Here is a 20,756-nt window from a genome sequence, read left to right as displayed (position 1 = left end):
CAAATCAATCCATATGCAAATGAAAATTTAGGTGAAGTTCTCACGAATTTACGACTACAAAAGCAAGTAGAGAGTAATTCTGATTAGATGAAAAGATAACTAGACAAAAACGATCACTTCCCTCAACAAAGCTTTCACACATCTAAACCGAGTGAGGGAATAAGCCAATCAAGAGTCAGTTAGCACTAACAAGCAATGGAACAGTATCACAACAATGACCTCGCCTGACCTTTCCAAAACGTGTAGCACCTTGCAAACAAGTTCTACCTTTATCAGTGGCTCCTAATCAGTAGCCAATAATCTTGATAATTTGTGGCGTCAACCAATCACTGGACCTTGCGGAAGGTGATAATCATGGAAGGAAACAACTTCTGGTGGCTCCTGTTAAAATCAAAAACCCCAACTTTGGAACAAAGGCGCATAAATCACACCTTCCAGTGGGGCACGGTGTGATGGCAAAACCACTTGGAGCTTCTTTAAAAGGCACAAGGAACACCAAGTAAGGTATCACGTGTGACCGACTCGTCAATGATTATCCCGACCGTAACATTAAGAATAATCTGCCCGAGTTCCGGCACTCCTTCGAGTAGAGAGTACAGTGGTACCAAAACCTCCTTCCCCAACACACAGATTTCGACCATAAAAATACGTATTTTTCTTTATAATAAACACTTTCACAAACATAGTAAGAAATTTTGCTAAATTCAATCAGCTTTAAAAACTTCGTAATTCCTCCTTTCTTGCCACTGCTGTAAAGATAAAACTTGTGGATATGAAATAAATGTACACATTACAAACAAAAGTACAACTGATAACATCTCATACACTGCGCCTCTTAATCCAGCTGACAGGGGCGAAAAAAGACCTTGATTTGGTCAACTTAAGTGAAAAACAGAGGTGTTCAGATCAATCGACCCGGTCCGCAACGGGGCGCCGCTTAATAACACATTAGAAAAGTAGTAAATTGCAATGGAGGAGAACAAGGCCTGACCATATACAGCAAAACGAACCGTTTTTAGTCGGCAACAAATATGGCCCAGACACAGTACATCGTCAGGCGATCGCCGGAGCCGATATACAGGAAATAAACTATTTCACCCTCTGTTGCTAATTTATCTTCAACTTCCCTCTCTGCTTCTTCTAAGCCGCAGAATATTTTAATAAGGATGAGAGGGATTCATTACGAAGCATAAATTAAGTGTGGACGACCTTCCGTGTCTCCCTCAACGGGTGAGCTCAGGTTACTGAGGCAGTGGTAATGGAACATGGAGGGACAGTCTGTAAGTCCTGCTGCACACTAAAGTCTTTTTCATTAAACACCGGACTAGGAACAAAATAGTTAAATATAATTCTTTTCCAATACTGCCGCTTTTTGCACCAATAAATATGACATAGTATTTAAAAATTAAGAAACGAAGACGTCGAATATGAATGCAGATACAATGGCACATGCATCCGCAAAAAACAAACGAATACTAAAATCATACATATATATATATTTATATGTGTGTATGTATAAAATTTCCTTAAAAATTCAGTTGCTGAGTAAAGGAACAAAGAACTTAAACATCAATTCTTTAGGAACATTTACCACCTTACATCTCACACAAATCTTTACCAAAAATCAACATTACCAATAATGAATTTGAATCTACAGTACTATACTTGGTCAAGTGATTTTACTATAAAGATATGGGCCGTTTGATGGTGCAATGCCTTTTGTGGTATGTAACAGATATTTTTGTCAAAAGAAACATACTTCAACTTGAATGAAATTAAAAGCGAATATCTAATAGATTAACTCAATTATAATAAAAATAGCGAGGATGTTACAGATACAGAATAAACGAGCATGAAGCTTCCACGAAGAGAATCACATCTCGAACATGTGGTGTCAATGCCTATTCAGATGATTTAAGGCAGACAATCTCTAAGCCTGTTATTAAGCATCAATGGGCACTGCCTAATAAGGGAAGGGTAGTGGGAGGAGCTTAGGAGCACAAGAGGTATAAGGATATATATCGATGTATTTAAAGATGGTTAGATACTCATTCCTCTGAAGCTGTTAACAAGAGATAAGAGCATGGAAGTATAATAGCAGCATACCCGGAATTGATTACGACAGAAATTTCAGACTGGGAATCTCTCTCTCTCTCTCAGCTCAGTGGTCTGGTTAAACTAAGATATACTTAACTTCTCTCTCTCTCTCTCTCTCTCTCTCTCTCTCTCTCTCTCTCTCTCTCTCTCTGTGTGTACACATATTTACAGCGCTAACGACTTGACCGCAGTACTACTACCAATGCACTCTCTCTCTCTCTCTCTCTCTCTCTCTCTCTCTCTCTCTCTACAGCCACATATCCAATCACATGCTTCTCGTACATATAAACAAAATAAACATTTTCCAATGTGAAAACTAGCATGTAAATAATCATTTAAATCTTCTAAACCTGAAGGCAAAATAAAATCAATCGGCAATAAAATATTAACCCCAGCTCATTTAAATTAAAATTTTCTCTTTCATTCAGTGTATAAACAAATAACACAACAAAGACAAGAAACCGAACAAAATAAATAAATAAAAAATACAGGTTCACACAGATCACCTTCAAGATGCCACTTTAGCTGGAACAGAATAAAGATGTTTCAGCTGATACTAACGGCGAGGGTCGTGACCTCCATATCTTGACCTTATTTCAAACCGCCGAAACAACACAAATGCTATGTTTACGAGAGGAACCAATCGCCTCGTAAAAATGAACGCACCGCTGATGGACGTCGGATAACGTACGTGTAAAAAATGCTATAGGAAAAAATTCCCCACGAAATTTATCCCCATTACCTTGGAAGAAGAGGTTAATATTGGACAAGGGTTTATACTTTTTTATACTCCAAGTGGATAATCTATGGGAGAATTGTTTCACGTGCAGTCCAGTAATTAAGACATAAATAATCAAGTCAAGTGCAAGGACATGAACAAAAATGATATAAACACGTACAGGCAAGAGCGGAAACGTCCACGTTCCAGTGGGCATTCATTGGAATTACGAAACCATTTTGGAAATATGGTTACTACCATATTCCCTCCGGGACACCATTTATGCTCTGCAATTGGACTGGCAGTAGCATTTAGATGAGAACTGAGAGTACAAGTAAAACAGCTCTCTCTCTCTCTCTCTCTCTCTCTCTCTCTCTCTCGGGTCTGACTTCTTCTTTATCGGTACGACAATCACTTTTGGCGGAACAATAAAACGGCGATGAAACGGAGGGAGGCCAACAGAGGTGATGAGGCAGGGTCGAGGAAGGGATAACAGAATTTGGAACACCCCCTCAAAAAGAGAGAGAGAGAGAGAGAGAGAGAGAAAAGCCGACACATTTTATAATTAGTATAGATTCATCTGAATTTACGGTACCCAAAACTATCCGAATCCACATTTCTTTAATAAAACAAGAACACAGTGAAACTCAAAAAGTGAAAAAAAAAAAAAAATTAAATATACCTGAAAATTAGCCCAAAGCAGTACACCTACAAACTGCCGAATATTTCTACATGTATCTAGATGAGTGCCTCACAAAATGCAAATTATAGGCCTAAGTAGGCGTATCCTGTTTCTTTCCATCCATTGATACACCACCCGACGTTGCTTCATCTTTTGAGAACAATGATTACGATACTCTAAATTTCTAATTACAGCTGCCTACTACAGGTTAACGAGAACCTCCCTTCGGGGACAGCACTCTTATGATAGGTATCATGCAACCAGTAATTAAAATGATTAGTAGGTTTGCGTGCATAAAATAAGCGTATTTAACTAATTACACAGAGATACGCTCAGCTCTCGCTAAAACACAGGAATGACTACTTCATTCGGTATTCATAAATTTGAAAACGTCCTTAAAATGTTAGTTTCACATGAACAGGTTCTCCGCATAAGTGAAAGTCTTTTCTGGATACATATTAAACAAGTGAGAGAGAGGTGTTTGTGTGTCTGAATACTATATAAAACAGTGAATCGTGGCAAATATTTTATACGGAATAGATCTCTCCAATTGTGCCAATTTCACAAACAAAATTCAAAACAATCTGTTGATGTTGAGAATAAAAAATAAAAGCGAATCCAGGAATAGCATCCTATAAAATTAACATGCAAAATCTCCAAAATAATATTCAAAATATATGCTACGATCTTTTTAAACATGCACTGACTAGCATAGTTACCGAAAAAGCTTGAAGTAATATAAGTGAATGCCGACAGTACACGATATTTTCCCAAACTGATTACCAATGTACTGACTAAAGGTTACTGAAATAATGTTAAAGCACGCACAAAGAAAGTCGTAACTACAATTCATGCCAGAGTACAGTATTTATAGACAACTGATTGTGGCAAGAAAAAATGTCTAGAGAGAGAAAGGACGTCTAGCCAAGGAACACTATTGTAACTTGACAGGAAAAAGCAATACATATGCATTCTAGACACAACACAACAACCACCATTACCATCCATCATTCGTCTATGCACAATCGACAACCAATTACAGATGCTTGACATCGTCGATTATGCGATTTGTGGGAGAGCAACGCCAGCTGAACCCAATATAAGGATAATTAGCCACTGAACATGAATGACACATGGTTAAGTGGATTTAAGTCTACGGGGGATATACACACGTACGGGGACATACATAAATACACTCGCATGCACACAAATGCGCCGATAGAGCACTATAAAGTAATGTATTAATCAAAGCAAAAGCACTCAAAAAAAAAAAACACACACACACACACGTTGAGTATATTTTCAACTCCGGTGAGCCGGAAGTCAGTCTAATGCCCCCGGTATTCAAAACTGACGGCGCAATTTCTCAAAAATGGCAGATAAAAACCAAATGACAGAAAAATCATTCTGAGCTACAAAATCACAGCCACAAGACTTGAATCACAAAAATATATAAAAAACTGAAAATGTAATGTGTTAGGAAAATAAAACTCAGCTCCCTCAACTACTGTCACAGACAATCAGAATACAATTAGAATTCTAACCATGCCGAAACCAAACCACAAACCAAGCCTCACAGGCTGCATTTTGGGGAATGGAATAAACAAATCTCTCTTTCTGATGCTAGCCCTCTAGGCATGCCGACGCAAACCACAAACCGATCTACCTGGTATCTCAGAAGAGAGGTCTAAATCCTGCGGCAAACGAAGGCATCCTGCAAGTGAAGGAGAGCAAAGGGGAAAATGGATGAAAAATAAGTAAGAAAAGTTATTCACAGAAAATTATGTAAATATTTTGCAAGTAAAAAGCTTCTACCTTATATTTTGTATGCCTTTGCAAATTCTGATTTAAGCGGAAATTCATGCAATACCGATACCAAAGCCAATAGCAGCAATGAAATTAGTCATATAGGACGAAAAAAAAAGACTTAAATGGAAAGAGAATATATTAAATATGCTAATTACTGCATAATATGATATTACCGATAAAGATTACATTTTTATTATCATTAAAACAAGTCATCAACATGGCCAAGAGCGACACTATATCCTTATCGGTAATGCCAAGTCTGAAATGGGGAGAGCCATTCTCTCTGGTCAAAACAAGAACACAAAGTTTGGGCAACCAGTTAATAGCAACAAGACAGTTAGCACATATAAGGCTGTGAAGGCAAAAAACATCTTTAGGCAGTTGCCGATGTCCAAATAGAGGCGGTCAGTGCCTTCGACACAGCAACAACTATACGCTTTCCAGAAGCTTTCAAACATCATCAAAGAAGAGTGAAACAACTAACACAGCAACGATAACAATACCAAACAAAACAAAACGAAACAAAACAAGAAAAACAAAAAATGATAACATGAAACTTACAGTAACTGAAATACTGTATGTATTTCTTATATAATTTATTAGAGGCATAAATATATTTCAGTTAATTACCTGAATAGTTTTTTTTAAGGTTTAAGCATTATTAACTACTAAAGTTTAGCATACGGACGTATATTGGCAAGCGCTGTACCGTTTTCTGTAACCAACAAATTAAACAAAAGTGGAATGACCGAAAACGGGGGCTGCCAAATCACATGGGTGACTCTGTCGCTTTTAAAATATAAGTAAGTTAAAATAACAATAATAATAAATGTTCAGAACACGGAATCCAAGTTTGCTAATAATATAATAATAATAATTGACTATTCCAGAATGAATGACAGCAATGGATATCACAAAGGTTAATGACAATTTAATGAGAAATAATCAAAGCTACAGCTATGATAAAATTAAAATAACGATTGTTAAATAATAAAAGATAGTCTTCAGATACTCAGATAAAAGAAGAGCTTTTATATTTTCAGTCATAGAAAACAGCACTTGATGCATTTTGTTTTTTTAAGAAGAAAGTCATTATTTAACAATCAAAAAAGCACCGGTTTCTTGAAAAATCCACGGTGAATCGTATACCTGGTGGTTAACCAACTATAACACTTCCTAGGCAAGATAGAGAAGAGCAAGTGGTCAACAACCACCTTCTCCAAAACAATGGCGTGTGTGTGTATGTATATATATATATATATATATATATATATATATATATATATATATATATATATATTTATATAAATCTAATTTATATATATACATATACATATTTTTATATATATATATACATACACGCACATACATACATATATACGTATGCATGTCAAATGAACCCCGTATAATACACTAAGAAGTGCAATAATCCAAGTGGCGTGAAGAGCATTATCACGTTCGTGATTATGTATGAAAATATCTTCATCAAAACTTTCCTACCCTGGACCTGTCTCAAGGTCTTAATCAATTCTTTAATGAAATACATCTAAAGAAAAAGTAATGCAAGAAGGGTTACCTTATCTTAGATCACTTGGTCAGATCCCACCTGCAGAATATTAAGTGCAAAAAGTTTTATGGTCCAGTCACACGTTCTTTAACGCCTTCGTGTTGAAATTGTTGCAGTGGTTGTAGCATTTAAGGAGGAGTGAACATTATACTATTAAATGCATTAATGTCATTATTACTGCATTTAATCACAGCTTTGGAACGGTTACTGACCTCATATTTTCATCACGAGAGAGAGAGAGAGAGAGAGAGAGAGAGAGAGAGAGAGAGAGAGAGAGAGAGAGAGAGAGAGAGAGAGAGAAATACTCAAGGCCTTTGATGAGCACATCCTATGGCTAACCACTCAAGGTCTAGTTCACTTTTACAGTTTTAAAGAGCACTTAAAATATTCCCTTAGACCCACAAAACCGCTACTAATAAAAGCGAGGCGTTCTTATTTCAACTTTAATCGTGCGTAAACCTCAGCAAAAAGGTTTTTCAGGGACGATTTTGAAATCTCTTATGTGTGTATACACACACACATATATAAATACTGTATATATATGTATTATATATATATACAGTATATATATACACATATATATATATACAGTATATATGTATACACATATATACATATATATATATATATATATATATATATATATATATATATATATATATATATATATATATATATATATATATATATATATATATATATATATATATATAGTATTTAAGTATTAATATGTACAAACAAATAACTTTATTAAGCGTCAGGCACAATATATCTTTGTGTTCCAACAGCACGATATTATTTAAATACATGCACTTGTCATTCTATGGAGAAATAAACAACATAAAAAAAAAGGGATGCCTCTACTGCACATTACTAAAAATAGATAGATAGACAGATAGGCAGACTTCCTTTTACTTTCAAGGAAGGATACTTGAACATTCAAACCGCAAAGCTCTTCGCTTTTCTTTTGTCACCTACTTGAATTGCCTCGCCTTCTAATACCTTCACAGTAACATGCACCTCCCTTCTGTTACTTCGTCTCACTTTTTTTTTATTTTACCTACAACAACACCATTTTCCATCGTTATCTCTCTCTCTCTCTCCAAATATAAATAATTTTTTTTTCACTACTGTTCCCATCTTTTTGCATATTCCCATATTTCTATTTTGCAATAGAATCCTTTTACTCTTTATCCACACACACACGCACACACACACACATAACCGCCATTGCGTATCCTCAAGCAACCGCATTATTTTTTTTTTCAGGGCATACATCTTTCTATCTTCCTTCCGAGCCGCTCTTTCTCTCCCCTCGCCATACTTCCTTAAAACCACATCTGAAAAGCGTTAACCGAGCCGACGCCGCTACTTGAGCGTCACATTCACTTACACTTTCACAAAGGCCACACTAAGCATTTACCCTTTAAGTGGGTCTTTTGAGAGGAAAAAATAAACAATAAATAAGGTCGAAACACCTAATCGCGACCACGGCCATAAACGAATGAAGAGAGAGAGAGAGAGAGAGAGAGAGAGAGAGAGAGAGAGAACTCCCGAAGAAGTATAAGGCACGATAGACTGAAAAACAGACATATAGAAGCGGAGAAAACCTATGTAGCAATAAGGAGGGAGTTAGTGGTTGGAGAACACTCTCATGCGTACTTCATAATGAGCGGACGCGTGCAGCGTTTCACAATTCTAACTGTCAAGCAAATGTAAAGATTAGGTACCAGATACAATCTCCAAGGTGCCGGAACTGGTCTTGCGTTTTTCCTATACTGAGTCCCGTTTTAGTACGCAACTCACCGACGAGCTGATCTTGCCGTTTTTGTCAAGTGATAGCTCTCTCTCTCTCTCTCTCTCTCTCTCTCTCTCTCTCTCTCTCTCTCTCTCCGTTATTGCCTATTTTAAAATCCCTTTCATGTTCCTAAGCTTGGTCTTTCAGATGTTTATGGGAGTTTTTAGCACTCTTAGCTGCAGGGGAATTCCGTCAGTTACATGAATTGCTTACGTTTCCGACTTAAAAAGGTCCCAATTGCAAGAGACATCAGAGCAAAGGGTTTTAAAACAATATTTTCAAGAATGAGAAATTAAGAGGCACTTGTTAATTCTTATGCAATAAAATTATGAATCAAGTACGATATTCCTGACGTCACTCTCTCTCTCTCTCTCTCTCTCTCTCTCTCTCTCTCTCTCTCTCTCTCTCTCTCTCTCAGGGTCGAACTTGGCATTAGATGTTACGACCATCGTTATCTATCAACTGACTGGAAAACTTACACTGTTGAAACTGGATTTTGCAGACTATACTTAAGGAAAATAGTTCATCACATGCCTATCGTTGCAGAATGTAAACTATTTATCTAAGTAACAAAACAAATCACCAAATCACCTTTTGGCAGCATGAGTAGGACTATAACGCTATAAAAGAAAACAAAAAGCAACAATAATTTGTGTTTAAATGCCACTAGCCAATACAACGTAAAGTATTAGATAAATGTGTGGGGAGCATATTCCTGGAAAAAACTATGAACGATTCTGATATATTACAGATAAAAAAAAATTCATCACAAGCAACGTTAATGCGACAACTACTAGACGAAAAAGACAAAAGGAGACTGGAAAGAAAAGTAAAGCAAAGCCCACAACACTTTCAGGTGTCTCGAAAACTCTTACAAGTGCTCTAAGAGCACTCTTGATAGCTAATAGTAGCACCCACTCCTCCTCGCCCAGGGGACAAACGCACAAGACGATGAATTATTCATAACAAGAGACACACCTTCTATCTGGATTGATCCACTCATTCTATCTAATGGACGTCTATCACAGGGGCCACAACACCCGGGTTGCTAAGGAAGGGGTTCCTGCCTTTCAATAATGCCTCAGAGGTTCTGAGAAAAGAACCATGTAGATTAAGAGTCTACAGAACAGCAAATATGGCAAATAAAAATAAATTCAGAATACAATATACGTTAATGTATTCACTAATCTTTACAATATTTCACAAACAAATCGTTCCAAAATTTTAACAACAATTTGTATGCTAAAATCATAGCAACACACAAATCCTCCATGACCGTGCCACTCGAAAGTTAAGATTTTATCACACAATAACTGATGGCTTTTGAAATGTACTTATATTACAACAAGAATTTACACTAGAACATAACTAACATTTCACTTTCCTTCCGAATCATTTCACACTATGTGCCAAACGCGAGTGTCCCACATAACCAAATGCATTCTCTACACCTTTCACCCAAAGCTCATAAATGGTACTCGTTAAGGTTTGCGGGGATAACTGATGCTTAAATAAATAAAAGACGGGTCTCTTATTATTATTATTATTATTATTATTATTATTGGAGAAACAATTACACAGTTTATGTTGGACCGTATATTTAAAAGGAAATCTCTACAGAGAGCTTTCAGGAATCTGTTCGATTTCCCTTTTCAAAAGGGGAATCGAACAGAATCCCGAAAGCTCTGTACAGATTTATTTTTAAATATACGTACCCATACATAACTGTGGATCTGTTTCTCCATTTCAAGACTCGTGCTACTGCGAGTAATTTTTAATTATTATTATTATTATTATTATTGTTATAGTTGTTGTGTTTTATAACAATGTTAAATTATTTTAGTGCTGCTTTTCAGTCACGTTTGCAATTCATGCCTAACAAAATTGTCAAAATTCTATGGGCATTAAAATCTTGCCTAAATGGTCGTCAAAGAAATCTATATAGAGAAAGGCTGGTAACTCAACAGCTAAGAAACGCGTTGGAGCGGTTCGTTTGCTGACACGGTCCGTTGATCAGACCTGTCCATCAAGCCAGTCTACCAGAGAGAGAGAGAGAGAGAGAGAGAGAGAGAGAGAGAGAGAGACTGTCTTGCCCTTTGGGGCCGCCTGCCAAGGTTCATCACAGAGGCACTCCATCTAACCGATCTCATAATCCACTCACACTTGAGTATCACCTTTTAACTCCCGTTCTAAAGCCTCTCGGGGCTCAATTAAAACTCAAAGTAATGTGCTTTAATCAGACAACTAAGATTTTTTTTACCACTTCATTAAACCACCAGAATGTAATATGGTTTACCTGAATCCCATTATCATGGGAGGAACGAAGATGCAAGTTTTGTCGATGCTAGCCACCGGATGTCTTTATCAACCAATATATCGACGATGGAGGTTGACAGTGGCAATTTTTATAGCTGACAATTTGTCAAACCGTTCTACAGGTAAGGCTTAAGGTTGAATCCTTCATTGCTTCACTGTTTCATGAAACGTCTAAGGTTTCTTTCTAGCTTTACCAGTTAAGGGCTATCGAATCAACTTCTACTTAAAATTATCGTTTTCATAATTATCAAAGCCTCTATGTTTGTCCTCACCACTATCACTGTTATATCTGCCACATGAACTGAAAGAATTATTGTCTGGCAAGCGTAATCGGGTACATCTGACAGCAGCTCCTGTCATTTCTGTTTAACAGGAACACTATCATAACAAACCGAATAAAAGAACTTCTTTGAAACTATGCACGTCCTTTATCACTATATCAATTATGATGCATGGGCAGAGAAAACATAAAAGGGAGGCTAATGAATGATGGTCAGACCCTTTGGACAAAGGAGCATCTCTACAGAGACACCCTAGGTGTTGCTGGGCAAAGAATGCATACTAAATGGTAGTGCTATGGGTCATCGTCCCTTCCACTTCGTAAAACAAGGCAAAATAAGACTTTAGACTTGATATTGGATTTGCACATGAAAAAGGAAGCGGAGCGTCTGAGAAAGATGCCAAGATCCAACACAGAAGGAAGATTTACTGACATGGCTTTTACAAGAAGGCATTATTCTAAAGGACTCCAGTACGCAGAACAATTTTAAAAGTCGGTTTTGATCATGAAGTCAATCAAGATGTCATTTATTCTACTTTGTTTTCAGAGTATTCACACTGACATTTTACGCTAACGTATACCGAAATATGCGTACCAAGAAAATACTAGTACCTGAAACAGCACGACACCAAGTTCAAATACAGGTTACTATTCCATCACCGGCGCCATCCTCCCCTCTCACTCCCTCTCTCTCTCTCTCTCTCTCTCTCTCTCTCTCTCTCTCTCTCTCTCTCTCTCTCTGCCAATCCATCTAGCCACAGCGTGAACGTTATCCCAATGGTTCCGCTCAAGTGAGTTTTTATCAGTGTGCTACTTTTTTCTCCCACTTTTTATGGCTTCTGTTTAAGAAGTTATTGTTTGCGCTTCCCCTTTTTTCTTCTTCGTCTGAAGAAGAGGGTCCGAGTTTCTTGCATCCTCTAATGAGCGATCATTAATCATAATTGGTTGGAAACTTGAGAAATTAAAGGGCGTCTCTTATGACAGCATCCAACACAAATCATTAAAAGGAGACTATTAAGACGAAATGAAACCAAACAGGGAGATTCACTACCCATAATAAAGATCTTGTGATAACACTTACTCATTGCTACTTTACAAGACTAACCTCATCTCAGTGCCTAAGTAGTAAAAATGTTTAAGTAGCATTCTTCCAAATAAATCATATAAAACATATTGAAATATTATCTACGGAAATAAAAAGAAATCAAAGATCCTGTAACATAACACAGTGTTTACTTAATCGGGATTCAGTTTATGCTCCGGCGGACAGTTAAAACAATGTCTAAAGAGCTGCCTCCGTTTCAGGGCCCATCAAGAATTTCAAAGTCATTCTCACAACACAGTGTCCAGAGTGCATGGCATCTGGGATGCTCAAACCATCGAGATCACACTCTGTGTGATAAATAAATATTTTATGGTATAAAAATTGTGACGTGAAAGCTCAAATCGAATATGACTTGTATGTAGCTTCGTTATGTTTCATAACTGTATACTAGGCCAACAATGGCCTTACAAGAATAAATAAATATATCTAAATGCCAAAATAATAATAATAATAATAATAATAATAATAATAATAATAATAATAATAATAATAATAATATACATTATCTCGGCACATCATAAAGTATAGAAGTACGAGCAAATACAAAATGCAATAACATTAAAAATTAAAAATTGAAACATTTACAGTTTTTACACTGCCGAGGTAATAACACTGAAATACAGATGGTAACAATAAAAATAATTCAGTACATAGTAATGAGATTAAGTTATCGTTACTGAATGATTTTCGGTAAGACTGAAATAAATAATCTATTATTATTACTACTACTAAAGAATAATAATAATAATAATAATAATAATAATAATGTGTGAAAAGCCCAAGGAAAGATAACATTACTATAAAAGGCCAAAAACAATGATAAGAGAGAAAGAATAAAGTAGTGCTAAAAAACATAAATGGGACACTAGCACAGCAGCTCTTAAGTATGCCCAACAGCCGTCGACCTCCAATGGAGATAACTGATGAGGCCTTACATTATGGTCAGGAAAAAAAATGTTAACATAAATAATGATGACAATAACGATAAACGAATTGTTGGAGGAAACAATGAAACAAAAAAAAAGCAAGGTCGCACTTTCTAAGTATAAAATAAAGTTAACAGTTTTTACCCTTAAATATAATGTAAAGAAAAACATTAACGAGCTCGCTATTATGACACAGGTTTCGTCTCCCAATTATTCTCCCAATGTACCAATGTAGACCTTGTTTCACTCTTTAAGATGTTTCGGTTTAGTAGATTACTGCCATTTCTTAGCCGAATGGTAATTTATCAGACAATTTTCATATTATCTACGCGGTTTTCCATGAATATTTGTGTAGCAAAATGATGGCAAGAAATGTCTGTAAGAACCTTCAGAAAGTCATAACGAACGTTAGCCTAATAGCTGCTGGAGTGGAACCTTGGAACCGTAGTCAGGTGCCCTAGATACGGGAATTCAAGAACAAATTTCAAACGGTGACCTCTGAGGAATAATTTTGCTCTTCAACGTATCTAAGGGATCTAGAGAACAACGACATGAACAGGAGAGAGAGAGAGAGAGAGAGAGAGACTTGGTCTCTTTAATAATGTCAAATTTGACAGCATACCTATAGTGAAATTAGAACCACATCGCCGGCGTTCCAGAGGTTGGTTACTGTTATTCCGTGGATGGTGCAACCAATTGAAAGTGACCATTTTAACATTCAGTGCGTCAGTGTGTGCATTACAGAAATACGGCGCATCTGTGTATGCACTACAGAGATACGGCGAGAGAATGCCACTTCCACGAAGTCCGCTGGAAGAGCCGAAGTTGTGACGATACGTTATAACGCCCATTTGACACAGAATTGCTTCGTCGAGAACTAAAATGTAATAAGAATATTAATTTGATGGCGTACTCTCTTTATAAAGTTTCAAGATAAGTTTTCTGATAGTTTTATACTCTGCCAAACGCTTTTCTCAAATCAACAAAACAAGAATACAGTTGACGTTAATGATCAGCAACAGTTTAGACAATATTTCAGGATGTTGATACCAGTGTCGTCTGAGTGGTCAATTTTTAATCCAAACTTGTTTTCTAAAGCACCTGAAATGAGTAAAAAAGAGGAAGAGGCTCACGATCACAAGAAAAAAAAAAAAACTGGCTTTTGAGAGATTTCGCCGATACCCTACAGAAGGGATTAACTGGGTGATAAAAATATTCTTGTTCGTTTGTTCAAGATAACATTAAAAAAATGGAAAAGTGGGTCCTTATTACCCAGCGATTGTGAGGGAAGAGATAAGGGAAGAGTAAAAAGGAAAAGACACGCGTGTGCAAAATAGGATAAAAAAGTAGCAGCTTCGCTATAATACCACTGGTTTCTCAGCATGGAAAAACTAAGTAATACAAGGTCCGGTCAGTATTACAATAATCTACTACCTCTGAATGCCAGGCGCCATTGGCTCATAAGTTCATATCCTCATTACTGAAGGTTGCACCGTGCCTTCAGGATTGTGCCGTGAAGGAGAAAAGGTCACACAGTGTTCCAAAAAGCAAATGAGTGAATGAGTAATATGAGGCAAAAAATGGTAACCGATACACCGAGGATCTGCAGTGTCGCCCAGCAGTAAATCCTCTTAATGCAAACTCATAAACTTGCTTTCATTAAAATATTATCACGATACTCGGACCCTAGTCGTGTTGAGACAAAAAATAAGTTAATGACCCTAGCAAACGCGGCCATGTCGTCCTGTAAAGAACATCACATTCTATCGAGCCATAATTTACAGTGACTTGTGTCCGGCTATTTAATACATTGACAGCATCACGCGAACGCATATATTACTGACTAGGGCACTTGGCCGGGCTGCAAGGCGTCACGATAAACGGTCATCTTTACACATCTCATTAGCCCTGAGTTGCTGAAGATTATAACTATCCATCCATGCATATTATGCTTCCTTTAACTGACCAGAATACCTGTACCGCTATTTAAGGATTCTGAATCATTCCTTGTGTTACATATTTACCTTACACCGGGTTTAAACCTTATAACCCACGGTTTCAAATCTTGGGCAGCGCCAAACTCTGTACAGAGGTCTGAGTTCACTTACTTGAGGATAAAATCAACCCAGCTCACCTTGCTTGTTTGTTGTTTTAGGACTTATTTTCATTTGCGATAAACTATAAACATTTAGTTACATTAATATTTGCTCAGTTCTGTCGTTTCTTTCCAAATACGGCAGTTCCATTCTTTGGAAGCTTAGGATCTTTTGACCTGCTTCATTAGAATGCATGTACATTATGAATAATGTACACATAATGCAACGAACATAAATTTCTTGACAGGAGGAAAATAAAGAAAAATATTAGGGTGCTAACTCTACCATAAATAAACACAAACAGATAATATATATATACATATGTATATATATATATATATATATATATATATATATATATATATATATATATATATATATATATATATATATATATATATATATATATATATATATATATATATATATATATATATATGTATATGTGTGTGTGTGTGTGTGTGTGCATGTGTGTATGCATATAAAGATTATGAATGAGAACAAGATGAGTCATCAATAAAAATGCCAGTTACTTTTACAAAGTATTAAGAGTAACTAGAAAATGTTTTTTTAAACTGACACAGATCATTTCTACTTATTTTTAAAGTCTATTTCCAAGCACACCTTCCATTATATCTTTTAATTATCAAGCTGCCTTCTGAAATCTCTGAAGAAAATTCAGGTAACGAAAAATAACCAGAGGCAACAATATAAAAAGCATACAACAACAATATCGAATACAAAGAAGAAGAAGAAGAACAATAATAACATTAACAGGTGCATGAACAACCGCCCCTCGCCTCCACCATCACTCCAGAGGCAAAGAGAAAAAGCCACGTGGACGCGTGACAGGCCACGTGGATATCAGCGAAGAACATCCAATCCGTGTAAGGGGGGAGCGTAACGTGATGGGCAAACTGATCTATGGTGCATGAAGCGTCAGTCGGAAGAAAGTGCGTCAGCTGAAATGAGGGCGAGGATATTCCGAGCAGCAGGATCCATCTTGGGAGGATCCCCAACATGTTGGCTGACCGCACATCATCTCACTTTCCATCAAAACAGATATCCTACACCGCTCCGATCCGACCACAGTTCCCCACCGCATCTGATTTCGTGAAGTTTTCATTTTACATTTTTCGTATACCGACAATTCTTCGGATTTGTGATTGACACCCATAATTAATGGGTACCGATGCGACAATAACACAATACCTAGGATTATCACTACTACAATAACCCCTATAAAAAACAAAAATGAAATTAATAATTAAACACGCCCAAAATTAATACTTAAGAAATTGTCAAATAACTTTCTTTCATTACGAAACAGTATATCTTTACCAAGTCGTTGGACAACGTACGAAAATCATTTCGAAGCATCTGACCTTTTATTTTCCCTAAGAGAATTCTAGTGTGTAAATATATATATATATATATATAAATATATATATATATATATATATATATATATATATATATATATATATATACATATATATATATATATATATACATATACATATACTGAGTAATAAAAACACACAAAACACACCTCTTATGGACAAATCTAACTTCTAATTATTTGAAAGTAAAAGACGCCTGAATAAGTTTATGATCAACCAACGGTACATGCAAATAAAACAAAACAAGCATCCCAGAAGTAAGAAAAAAAGTGATAACATTCTACGATTTGCATAATTAGATAGGTATTCAGATTAACGGAACAAGTGAATGTTAACTACACGACGACAAGAACAGGTTCCACCCGAAGCGTAACCTCAAGGGAAAATAAACGTAATAAAACAAAAGAGAAACAAAACGAACAGAATAAAAATCAAGATAAAACCTGCGATAACGATTACCACAGAGAAAAGACACAAGACACGCAACAGGCCACGTAGCCATGTGAATAAAAATATGCACTTAATCAAGCAGAAAGCAAACCTGTAAGCATACAAGCAGCGGAAACAGGAGGTAACTATTAGCATATCCAAACAGATAACCAGAACCAAAGGTCATTGAGAATTAAGCAAACAAATAAACAGGCAACCAGCGATTAATGTTAAGAGAGACAAGTAAGAACATTTTTCTGCGCACGTGGGTTGGGTTCATTATGGCAATTACGCTCCACGGAAGGTGCAAGGTGGGGGGAGGTTGCTCATCTGCCCTCTTCACTGCTATTTGTTTGGATATGCGATTCCACTGGCTGTGAACGGAGTGAAGTATTGACTTCTTTCAAGGGTTAATAATAATTTTTAAAAATACGGTGGAGAGACAATAAATATAATAGTGACTGCTATCCTGTGGCCATTCAATTTTATAAAAACGGCTTCATATTATAAAGGTGTACATCATCACATACAATTTACGATAAGAAAATCATGAAAAATTAGCAATAAACAAGCTGTACAAACTACATACCAAGCCAATTTATCATTATTACAACGGTGATATTTTTATTAATGGATTTTCATTTTCAGCCAAAAAAATAAAACGGGTATTTAATGAAATAATGGTCCTAAATGAATATTACGAGCAGAGATTATAATGGTTATTAGTTAGCCTTTAATCAATTTCATTCAGTCTTTATCTTTAACATTATTTTCTAAAAAAATTTCTTTAATCTCTGTCGTATTTTCGAAAGTTAACTAAAAATACAGCAACAACAAAACATCGACAACCTCCGAGGTTACTCGCACCAAGCAGCAAGAGTTTAGAATATGTGACAAGGTATTTCCTATAGTAATGAAAGGCTGACTATGACGCTGATGTTTGCTATATACTAAAAAAACATGGAAAAACCTTTTATGGACGATACATTTACGAAGTTTCACTACGCGAAAATTTTCGACCCATGTAAAATAATGTCGTGCCCTATGCCCTTCGCAATCCTGGCTAAGACCAAACACAATCGGCAAATAATTCGGAAGTTTTCCTCAGTAGGGAGTTATCACTATTGAAAGATGATTATACACACACACACACATTATATATATATATATATATATATATATATATATATATATATATATATATATATATATATATATATATATAATACTACAGTGTATATTTGAAAATAAGAAGGCCCATAAAACACTATCTAAACGTTGAAACCATATATTTCAGGCACTTGTTTCTGTGCCCCTGTTCACAGTGAACATGTATCAACATTTAATATTGTTTTATGTATATATATATATATATATATATATATATATATATATATATATATATATATATATATATATATATATATATATATATATATATGTGTGTGTATGTATGTGTATATATGTGTGTATATATATTATATATATATAATCATAATAATAATAATAAAAATAAAAACACACGTTTATGTATTAACGTCACACACCACAAAAGCGTTGATGGTTACTATACCTTTCATCACCAAATCATCGAGAGCATCTGCATTAAACAAAAACAAATATGTCCATAAAACGTAAAATTCCTCTTCAGAAACCACCCCACGTCTTTGCAAATCCCCTCTCACTTTAACTGCTATCCAACGAAACAAAAAATTTCCTGCTCCTCTTTACTGTCTCACCCATACTCGAACAGCGACGCTGGACACATGCCCAGGGACGTCCACGTCGACTGACAATGGGCATCACACCTTAACTCTCCATCACCACTTCTTGAGGGAAAAAGATCTTGCAAGTGCTGGAGCAAGGTAAATAAACAATAACAATTCGAGGTCGGACACCGCTTAACCATCGGCAAAGACAAAACCCAGCCTTCAACGAGGACGATGAAGGACAAACAGATTAAAGAAACGAAGGCCTATCAATCCCTCTTACGGGACAAATTATATTTGATTCATGTATGTGAAGATCTTTTGGGAATACGGAAAATTATATTTCTGAGTTGGTTATAATATGATCTACCTTTAATGCGCGCACACACGTCCAGAATATTCGCTTACTGTGTGGAAATATAGACCTGTACGTGTAATTACGATTTATTTAGACGCTCGGACGGAAACGCAATTTATATCGAGAGAAATTCCATCATTCTGACTTGCAGGTATACGCTGTATCTCTGTTGTAAGAGTGTGAAGTAGCTGCACTGTTTTAGCGATGAATCACAAAGGAAATGATACAAACTGTAAGAGAACATTCCGATACTTAAATGATCCTTCCGTTCACTGAACTTAATAATTGCGTTTTTGTGCTTGTTGCAATCACAAAACCAAGAAGGCATTTACTTCAATACAGACATACATAAACATGTACACACACACATATATAATATATATATATATATATATATATATATATATATATATATATATATATATATATATATATATATTACTGTATATGTTTATATGTTTGTGTGTCTGCAGAATTTCTTTGTGAAAGGTCGTACTGTTATTAAAAACCTTTCGAGGTACATCTGACATCTTGAAATGATTTTCGAGAGAGAGAGAGAGAGAGAGAGAGAGAGAGAGAGAGAGAGAGAGAGAGAGAGAGAGAGAGCTCTTCATGGGAGGTGATGCTCGATAAGTACCGAGTCTATGTTGCAGTACAGTGGCACGAGTGTATGCGAGTGTATGTAGGAAGGGGAGAGGTAGGAGAGGGATGAAAGGGGTATACAATAAACAGGGCGTTCTTCTTGCATACCTAGGAAGGAGGAACCACGACTTTGTTTGAACATCGTCAGAGGCTCTTGACCTTCTTCTGTAACCTCTCTCGTCCTTCCTTTCTTACTCACTCACTTCACTTCTATTCAGTCCTCAGCACATTCGTCATCGTCATCAGCATGTGTGTGTGTGTGTGTGTAAATGTGAGTGTAGGCGTGCACGTATTTTTTTAAATGATAGTGAAATAATAATGAAAAATCTGAAAATATGCACAATGCTGACAACTAAACGTCTTTGTCTGTTTTATGTTATGGTTTATTATTTATCAACCAATCACCTGGTCAAAAGAAAAAAATAAATAATACCACAGAATTTAGTCTAACACGTTACTATCAACTACTATTACAGCGATGCTGGCACTGGTCTTTAATGAGACGAGACAGAAATTGTAAACATCTGTCATTACTGTCGGAACTAATGCTTGAAAATACATTGATTAAGGGCTACAGACATGCACAGCAAACAAGCAAACAGGACAACAATAGTCACGCGGGCTGCGAACAACAAACAAGCAGGCAAACCACAGCCAAACATCAGACATGAAACACCATATTCTGAAGGGGATGCCAACAGAGGAAGGAGGAAGACGGAGAAAAGGGGGCGTGATGCCTGTGTATACAGCGGCGACAAAGTCTAAGGCCTCCCTTTCAGCCCCTGTCCAAGATCACTTAAGAAATGAGTTTACTCTCATTG

General features: G+C 36.2%; 1 protein-coding gene across 14 annotated transcripts in view; it reads right to left on the bottom strand.

The window, feature by feature from the left end:
- Positions 1–20,756, bottom strand: part of LOC136853422 (uncharacterized) — a 574,979-nt gene that overhangs the window by 103,798 nt on the left and 450,425 nt on the right. For 6 of the 14 annotated variants that reach the window (XM_067128958.1, XM_067128953.1, XM_067128960.1 and 3 more), the window contains one exon: positions 5,164–5,211. The exons of the other annotated variants lie outside the window; for them this stretch is intronic. In XM_067128958.1, the coding sequence (XP_066985059.1) occupies positions 5,164–5,211 (48 nt within the window). The remainder of the gene's footprint in view (positions 1–5,163; positions 5,212–20,756) is intronic. 14 annotated transcript variants of the gene reach the window in all.

Source organism: Macrobrachium rosenbergii, chromosome 27 (genome assembly GCF_040412425.1).
Source record: "Macrobrachium rosenbergii isolate ZJJX-2024 chromosome 27, ASM4041242v1, whole genome shotgun sequence".
In the NCBI taxonomy this organism is placed as follows: Eukaryota; Metazoa; Arthropoda; class Malacostraca; order Decapoda; family Palaemonidae; genus Macrobrachium; species Macrobrachium rosenbergii.
The sequence above is the reverse complement of the archived record's forward strand: the minus strand, read 5'-3'. Positions and strand labels throughout refer to the sequence as shown.